This window comes from Musca vetustissima, unplaced genomic scaffold (assembly GCF_032173495.1).
Source record: "Musca vetustissima isolate MV318-11 ecotype Yass unplaced genomic scaffold, APGP_CSIRO_Mvet_v1 utg2928, whole genome shotgun sequence".
NCBI classification, from domain to species: domain Eukaryota; kingdom Metazoa; phylum Arthropoda; class Insecta; order Diptera; family Muscidae; genus Musca; species Musca vetustissima.
In genome coordinates this window covers 32914-42879 of record NW_026872991.1, presented here as the reverse complement: position 1 = coordinate 42879, position 9966 = coordinate 32914, and the positions used below count along the sequence as shown (strand labels likewise).

At 37.3% G+C, this 9966-nt stretch overlaps 1 protein-coding gene across 1 annotated transcript; it reads left to right on the top strand.

Moving 5' to 3' along the window:
- Positions 1-1517: 1517 nt before the first annotated feature.
- LOC133321791 (protein masquerade) lies at positions 1518-8975 on the top strand. The gene is made up of 7 exons (XM_061530869.1): positions 1518-2079; positions 2156-2314; positions 3761-5077; positions 5177-5792; positions 5865-6063; positions 8502-8580; positions 8635-8975. Exons 1-7 carry the CDS (start codon positions 1518-1520, stop codon positions 8955-8957), a joined length of 3255 nt encoding a protein of 1084 aa, XP_061386853.1. The 3' UTR covers positions 8958-8975.
- Positions 8976-9966: the final 991 nt, after the last annotated feature.

Below are 9966 nucleotides of genomic sequence, written 5' to 3'. Positions count from 1 at the left end.
GGGTATAAAAATTCGGTCGAACTAAACCACTTTTTTATTGTTTTAATTTTGCTTACAAGTTTATATATCAGATAGGATATACAAAATTTATTTTTGGTACCAACTACCGAGTTGTACATTTTTATTAACAATAAAATTAAAAAAAACCCGAGTTCGATTATGTTCACGGTCGATTGCTGTTTTCTTTCAGGCTCACCGTAACGATTTTATCTAAGTATTCTGAGGTACCTACATCCTTTTATTTTCAAAATTTATTTGCACCCATCGACACGAGACTTTGTAGAGAGATTGCAAAGCTATGCGGGATCCAAGGAGATCAAAACCTTTTTGCACAACCAGGTTTTAATTCAATATTGAATATATGCTGATAAAAACAATACCCTAGGTTGCCTAAATCACGGATATGACAATCAATGCTATCGGATCATGTTTTATTCCCACACAAAAATTCAAGATCTCCGAAGTCCTCTTGTCGCGGTAATCTACATCGAGAGTTGTGAAAAATTATGGCACGCAAAAACTCAAGAGTTAATTAAAATTTTTATTTATTTTTCAAGTCACTGCTGTATACCCATACACAATTTAAAAATTGCCGATGCCCTTTTATCGGGATAATCAACATCGAAAGTTGTTAAAAACTGATCGCACGCAAAAGTTCAAGACTTAATTTAAATTTTTTTTAAGAAATTTATTTTTCAAGTCACTGTCAGCAACACAACACATGGTCGTTAAACAGTACTGAGTGGGTATATTCTCAAAATCGACTAACATTCCAATGAGCATGTCAGATGGTTTCACAAATGGGGATATATGGTTCACATTTAGGTATAGCTTCCATTTATTGGCACTGTCCGTTTAGTTAGAATATTTAAAGAGATTCAGCGACATTTACAAAGCGAAGTGATTGTAATTTGTCATTTCGGTTTCTTAGTGGGTAAATCATTTCTTCGCCAAAAGATTATCAACATTAGTCGATGTTTTGACATAGCATCCATATAAAAATCCAGTCCAATTTTATATATTTTGATTGTCCTAGGCAAGTTTTTCAATCAAAGTGGCTGTAATTTGGCATTTCTGGTTCAAAACTGAAGCATTCTATATAAACTTAAATAACACCAAGTATTACATTTCTTCCCAAATACCACAACTTCCTAAGAAGTGCTAATTTATCTACAACAAAAAAGCTAACAATAACAACAACATTAGCAAGTTTATTTACCACGATTTTATTTTTATTTCTTTATTTTGCAGGTTATTCATCCATCCATCCATTTAAAGGGAAATCAATGATGTACCATCAACTATTAAGCGAAAGTTTCTAAATAAAAAAATTGGAAAAAAAACGAACGTGGATCAGATAACAAATAAAACGCGTCAATAACAATCAAAAGTCTTTTGGAGAGGGAGGGGTTAGATTCCAACGAACCACCTGAAGAGACATTAAAAGTATTAATAGTAGTAGCAGTCACAGCAGCAGCAGCAACAGCACCAGAAGCACAAGCATCCATAATCAGATAATGATCAAACATAAAACTCCAACGTTAGTCTTAGGACTAACGTTTGCACTGTTGTTGGCCTGCACCGGCCCCTCGCCAACTGCTGCCCAAGATGATTCGTTGGCCGGTAGTTTTCTATCCGGTCTGTTGGATACCATTACCAGTACAGCCGATTCTAAAGATTGTCCCGGTGTGTGTGTCCACACATTGGCCACACTGATCTGTTACGAGGTGTTGGATGATGTACCATGTCCATCGGCCAGCATGAAATGTTGCATAGAAAGTGCCCCAGCAAAAAATGTTACAGCTCTGTTGAGCAGTAGCAGTAGTACGACAACAACGACGACCACAACAACAACCAGTACAAAACGGCCCACAACTACAACCAGCAAACCCAGACCTAAGATTACAACGACTACCACAACGACACACAAGCCAAAAACAACACAAAAGAAACCGATTACAACAACGGCCACAAAGACAACGACTAAGAAACCTTCGGCGGCAGCAACGACAACAACAGCAGCAGCTGCCACAAAGAAAGTAGATAATAAAGATAATAAGAAGGCTGATGAAAAATCGGGTAAGGTGGAAATGTAGTTACAAAAATATGATTTTAGAATTAATTTATTTTCGTTTTTATTGTTGTTGTATTGCAGTGGACAAATGCAAGGGTGTTTGTGTTACAGATCGTATTGCCGAATATTGTGAAGCCTATTTGACCAGCCCGGATTGGTGTAAAGAGGGTACCAAGTGTTGTGTGTCGTTAGATGATTATGCCAATACAAAAATGCCAAAGGATATTTATATACCAGCTAGTAAGTATTGGGGTTTAACTACAGATTGGGAGCCATTTGGAACCCTATAAAAATATGGTATTTTATATATTCTGGAGTTGTCGTAATGTCAAGGGATGCTATTCCACCAATAAAAGACTTGTGAAGGCCTTAAAGGTTTTTAAAATAATGTGAAAATCAGTTTGAGCGGAGTTGTCCATCGATGGAAGACTTTGAACCACATTCTATGCTATAGAATACCTTATGAAATTAGACTAGGCTGCGGATTCAGGCCTGTTTTTTGCTTCAACCGGCACCGGAGCCGACCCTTAAGAAAATCTATAAAAAATCCAAGATTAAGGGTCCGTAGATGGTAGAGAAAAAATCTTTAAAAATCCACCCTTATCTATAGATGGTGGACAGGGATGGTCCGTATGACAATTTTTTTAGGTTTCCGACTGTCACAAAGGTGTAAACGTCGAAAACGTCATATACCTGTATTAAATGTAAAAAATGTACGTCCAAATATATAAAATAATTTTCATTTATCTGACTATTCCTTACTAGAACTGATAAAAATTGCTAAATATTTTTAAGAAGAAAATTTTGAAATTTTATACAGATTTGAGTAAAGCATACGCAATTTCCAAATTGATTAATGGAAATTGATATTTTGTCAAAAACCTAATGATTTTGGGTAGGTTTCTGACGTTTTTGACGTATGTATTATTCGTCGGAAATGTATGTCATTTACGTCACTATTTCTGACAGACCATCTCTGATGGTGGACAAAAAAAAAAAAAAAAAACACGCTTAAGGGTCACAATTTTTTTTAATATCCTCTTTTAAGGGTCCATAGATGGTAAAGAAAAAAATCCTAAAGGGTCCATAGATGGTAGGGAAAAAATCTACCATTAAGGTTGCATAGACTGTAAAACAAAATCTTTAAAAATTCCTGCTCTAGGGTCCATAGATGGTACAAAAAAAAAAATAAAATAACGCTAAAGGATTCGTTTCGGCAAATCCAATCTTAAAGATCCATGGATGGTAGAAAAAAATGTTAAGGGCCCATAGATGGTAAATCCACGCCTAACGGTCCATAAACAAAATCCATGGATGGTAAAAATTCCTACACCCTTAAGGTCCATCGATGGTGGAAAAAATCTTTAAAAAATCCACACTTAAGTTGGAAGAAATCTTTATAAAATCAGTGCTTTAAGGTCCATAGATGGTAGACAAAAAATCTTTAAGAAACTCCAACTTTAAGGGCCCATAGACGATTGAAAACAATATTTAAAGAATTCACGCTTAAGGACCCATAGGTTATAGAAAAAATATTTAATAAATCCAACATTATGGGTTCATAGATGGTAGAAAAAATGTTTAAAGAATCCACGCTTAGGACCAATATATGGTAGAAACATTTTTAAAAATCAACCACTTACCACTTCAAATCACTAATCTCCTGATTCTCTCCATCTCCTGCAGAACACATGGCCAATTTGGGTAGCTCGCACAATAAAACCAAAACTGTATCCACTGCAAATAAAACTAAAGTTGCATCATCTTCGACATCTTCAACAAGTACCTCCACCAGTACCACAACAACAACATCGACAACTCCCGAACCGGCACGCACAAAAATCATCAGTAGCAGTTCTAGTCAAAATAAACCCGTTAAGACGAAAAAACCTCAACCCACAGCTGCCACAACAACCACTACCACCGAAGATCCCACCGAGGATGAGGAGGAGGAAAACGAAAACGATGAACAACAACAGGACGACGATGAACCCGAAGCAAATGAAAAGAACGAAAATGCAAATGGTCAAGTTCTCAAAGAGTGTGAAGGAGAATGTATGAATGGTATTTTGGCCATTTTCTGTGATGACATTGATTCCGATGCATTCTGTCCGAATGAGGGTAGTTGTTGTATTACAGGCCAGCCGACAGCACAAACCTCACCCGCCACTAAGGTTAACCCTACAAAAGCACCAAACAAAACAGCCGCAAAGCCTTCACCCAAACCTGCACAGAAAAAAACACCACCTCCACCACCCTCTCAATCAGGAGGTGGCGGCGGCGGAGGCGGAAGTGATTTGTTCTCTCAATTAATTTCGTTTGCTGAAAATACCTTAAGTGGTGCAGGCGGTGGTTCTCCCGAACCAGCACCTACCTCACAGGCACCACCCAAAGTACCACGTTGCCCAGGTTTCTGTTTGCTCAACATAATGGCTGCCTTCTGCGAACGCCCTTCAGTTTTGATATCAGGTCCGACTACATGTTCCAAGGGTTCGGTGTGCTGTGATAATTCTCGTTCGGGATCCCCTAAACCACCACCACAGACCAGATATCCACCCACAACACAACCACCACCGCCAACTCAACCACCCTATGTTGTGCCGAATACCCCGTTGCCGGATCCTCGTGAAGAATGTCCTGGCTCTTGTATTGTCAGCCTGCTTAGCTTTACATGCTTCAAAAATGCTGAAATGACCGACCTGTTCAAGTGTAAACGTTCCGGTCAAACTTGTTGTGCTCCCAAGAGTAAGATTCTCGAAAAGCAACAATTCCAAACACGTAACGATACTGCTTACGGTCATTATCAGCCATTGCCTCCACCTCCCCAAATTGGTGTACAACAATATCCACCACAGTCGGTATATCCACCACCGCCACCCTCGGCCTATATGCCAACCCAACAACCACAAATGCATCTTCATTATCCACCTCCACCACAACAGCAGCCACCGATGCAAATGCCACCTCATCAGCCAAGTTATGATTATTCGGCTTATGGACCAGGTATTCGTAAGTATTGGAATTTTCATTTACACCTATTACAGCAGATATTGGACGTTATTTTTATAACTTTTTATTCATTTTTTTCAGTTCCCCATCAAGGCGGTATTCCCCCACAATTACAGCCACAACATCAACACTTGCCTCCACCACCACCACCCCAACCGATCAGCACCATACCGACAACTACAACAACGACGACCACCACAACAACAACCCAACGACCACATGTCTATTCGAAATATGTTTGCGGTGTGAAGGGTACTTTGCGTACTGGTCGCTCATCCCCAGCTCTATCATTGGTCTCGTATATCCGTGCCAAATATGGCGTCCATCGTCAATCACGCCAGCTAAGTGAAAACTTCATAATGCCCAGTGGTATGCAAAAGACAAATGAGCGTCTAATCCTAGGCTCCGATATTGTACCCATACAAATACACAATGATAAGCTGGGTGATTTGGTGCAGGACGAAGTTGCTAATTATAATCAGGTCCGCTCGTATACTGATGATTATCAGGCGGCGGTATTTGCCCAAAATTACTTCGCCAATTATAGCACATCGGGTCGCAGGCGAGCTCGTGTTGTTGGCGGTGAAGATGGTGACAACGGTGAATGGTGCTGGCAGGTGGCTTTGATTAATTCCATGAATCAGTATTTGTGTGGTGCTGCCCTTATTGGTACCCAATGGGTGTTGACGGCGGCTCATTGTGTCACAAAGTGAGTAGTGTGGAGTTAGGGGAGATTTTTCAATATGGAATAATTTTATTTTCTCTTTCTTTAACCTTCTAGTATTGTAAGATCAGGTGATGCCATTTATGTACGTGTTGGTGACTATGATTTGACCCGCAAATATGGCAGCCCTGGAGCCCAAACATTACGTGTGGCCACCACATATATTCATCACAATCACAATAGCCAAACATTGGATAATGATATTGCCCTGCTGAAGTTACATGGCCAGGCGGAACTGAGAGATGGTGTTTGTTTGGTAAGTTGTCGGGAACCTAGAATGCCTAATTACAAAATAGAAGAAATCGGGCGGTATCGTTATTCGAGGGGAAGTTGTTGACAAATTAAATATTCGTTCTAAAAATGCCATATGGGGTATAAAAGTGGAAAGGAGATTTAGCAACAGAATTTTTGGATAAAGTCAGTTGAGTTAATAATGTGCCTCATTGAAATGCGGAAGTAGTTTCTTATGATTCTGAATAAGTGTACTATGCTTTGCACTGTCTGTTCGCCCATCATTCTGATTTCAAACTAAAAACAAATTCGAATGAGGAGCCACTCCTCTGAGTTTTTCAGCTCTGAAGTTAACTTGGGATAGATATCAAATTTGAATCAAACTTGGTAGGTCGTAATATTTTTATTATTGTTGGCCTTAGTTCCTGAACCAGTTCGATGTTTTTTTTGTTCAATCCGTTATGTTTTTTTGTTCCATAGTTTTAGTTCAATTGTTCATTAGTCCACGTCAGATAATTTGGCCACTGAAATCTAGATGAACGATTGCCTCAAAAAGTATTGGGTGATCGAAAACAAAAAGGAACGAACGGAAGCAGTATGAACTAGATGAACGAATGAACCGGAACTAGTACCGATCGTTCCTTTTACTGAATATTTCATTTGAACGACCCATCTGTAATTTGTAACTGCCATACACATATTCTGGTACGTTCTCCTAAACGATTTTTGTATAGAGTTCTATATTTAGATCAAGTTCGACAATTGACAATATCGGTGACATCTCTTCCGAAATTTGTATACTCAAGTTATACAAGTTAAAAAGCGTCAGATTTAATATCAATCAAATCGGTTATTCAATTTGCTTCATATTTATAAAATAATGGCCTTTAACGAGGGAGGTATTCGGATTTCATCTAGGCTTGGTAAAGATAATAGGTTGTGCAAAGTTTGGTTCAAATCGGACATTCCATTCGCCTGATGTTGGATTCATAAATATTGAAAATGTTGACCCATTGTGAGGGAGTAGTGGACCAAAGGGTCCCATCTTCGAATTTGATCTTGGCTTGGTAAAGATAATGTTGACTCTTTATGGGGGAAGGGAAGAAGGAGTGGACCAATGGTTTCCGTCTTCGGACTCGATTTAGGCTTGGCAAAGATAATAGGTTGTTCAAAATTTGGTTCAAATTCCTTTCTCCTAGTTTAATTAAAATTGTTGACCCTTTGTGTGGGTGGTACCAAAAGTAGTGGGCCAATGGGTTCCATCTTCGGACTTGATCTAGGCTTGGCAAAGGTAATAGATTGTACAAAGTTTGGTTCAATGCGGATAGTCCATTTGCATGATATTAAGAAAAATCAATTTTTGTACAATTTTTACCATTTTGCTGGCTGCGATACCAAAACTAGTGGACTGATATTCTCCATCTTCGAACATGAACTAAGTTTGGAAAAAATATTATGATGTGGAAAGTTTAGATGAAATCGATTACTCCCTTCGCGAGTCGGCCAGACGGACGGACGGACATTTATAAATCGACTCCAAATTGTCTGAAATGGTTTTGGTCCAAAGAAACTTGCGGTCTAAAACTAATATTTCGATGATGCACATAGGACCTCATAGGACCATGAAAATATTTAAACGGAGGCGAGATTTCTAAATGCTCCTTGTACCATTAAAATGCCTATATTTATAATTTTCTTATAAAAAGTTTTTCAGCAAAAAAAAAAAAAAGCTTGATGTCAAAATATAATAAAATTGGTCGAAAAAATTCAGACAATGTTTTGGGAAGTAGTTGTTTATTTGAAAATTCGCATAGCATAATCAACCTTCCGAAAATATAGCGGACCTTTTAAAACACTCTGCGAAAGTTGTTTTTCATCCACCAAAAATCTGGGATGTTAAATGTCTACTATCAGGGACGTACGCAGGGAGGCGGCCTGGGGGGCCTGAGAGGGTATACCAAAACGTGGGCCAACATATTTTTATTTTATCTTAAATATTGCATTCGGAGAGGTTGTTCGTCAGGATAGCATGAGTGAGGGCTATAATTAGTTCAGATTGGCATTTCCCTTTAAAAGGGTTTCTACTGATCTGATAGTGGGCGAAATTCTATATACATTGTATTGCTAAGTTGGTGACAGCAGGTCTTATATCAATAGATCAGCCTAGTCAGGCCTTCTGCCGATAGTGCACAATTATTACCACTTCTCTTAATGTTGTATCTTTTTTAATTTTACTTCTTAACAGTAGGAGGCCTTATATAAATCAGCTAAGGTCTTCTTAATATTTCATATTAAGAGTAGAATATCAATGGACAGTTCATTCATAGTCTAATAATTCTTATACGATATGCTGACTGACACATCATCTCGAAGGCCTTCTTCAGAACTTATTAACTTAAAAATAATCTAAAAACCACTTTTTTTTAATTTTATTTTATTAACTAATTATTTTTCCGTTTACAGGTTTGTCTGCCCGCCCGTGGTGTAAGTCATGCTGCCGGTAAACGTTGTACCGTAACCGGTTATGGTTATATGGGAGAAGGTAAATTTTTCTTTAATTATTATATTAATTCTCATTAAATATTCTCTTCAATAGCTGGTCCAATTCCATTGCGTGTACGTGAAGCTGAAATTCCCATTGTCAGTGATACGGAGTGTATACGCAAGGTGAATGCTGTAACGGAGAAAATCTTTATTCTACCCGCTTCCAGTTTTTGTGCTGGCGGTGAAGAGGGCAATGATGCCTGTCAGGGTGATGGCGGTGGTCCACTTGTCTGTCAAGATGATGGTTTCTATGAGTTGGCCGGTTTGGTGTCGTGGGGCTTCGGTTGTGGCCGTGTCGATGTACCCGGTGTTTATGTCAAAGTGTCATCGTTCATTGGTTGGATTAATCAAATCATAAGTGTCAATAATTTATAGTCACATCAAAAGGAGTCTTGATAGGTTTCGTTTTTTTTCTATATTTTATTCGGAAATAAGTTTTAAGTGAGAAACAAAAAAACCAACAAATCACAAATATTGAATTATTCTACTCGTCTTGTACTCGCTTTGTGTGTGAGTATTCTACGAATATAAATGATTCGAATAGAGTACATATGTATTTGCAATATATAAATATTTATATATAAAGTATCGAACTTATATGTAATATGAATATAAGTACCAAAAACAAAACAAAAACATAAAGCAATGCATACATATATTTATTTCTCTTATTAAACGAAATACGACTGTTATTTTTTATTTGTAATTTTAAAATACGTATCTATATATTATTTTACGTTTCTCTTAATCATTTAGTATAGCCTACATGCATAAATATGTGGGTAATTATTACTAATGTTATTTTAAAGTAATTCGTTTTCTTTAAGACTTGTATTCACAAAGCAACAACAGCAACAAAAAAACACAACAAAAAATATCTATATAAACTACGTGAACAAACATTAAATAAATAATTTGTATATATTTTATAAGTATTTTTATAATAAATAAAAATAAATAAATATTTTTATAATGATTATTTTTTTGGTTTTTGAAACTACGAGGGCGAATCAGAATCTTCAATGAAAGAGAAAAGTTAGTTTTTCAAAAATATTTATATTTTTCAATATAATCTCCTGAAACTTCAATACACTTAGTCCAACGCTTTCTTACCAATTGTATCCCTTGATTAAAATAGTTTTCCTTATGGTCTTCAAAATAGTTCATTTGAGGTAAAACGCTTGCCAGCAAGGATTTTTTTTTTGAGCTAGGGAGACTAAGGTGGGTGGTCAAGCAACTCGTACTTTATTTCGTTGATTTTAGCCATTTTTAAAACACTCTTGTGCGCTGGTGCGTTGTCTTGATGGAAAATATTTGTATGCGTTGTAAGCCAAGACATTTTTCTCGAATTTGTACATTTAATTGTTCCAAAAGGTTGCAATAG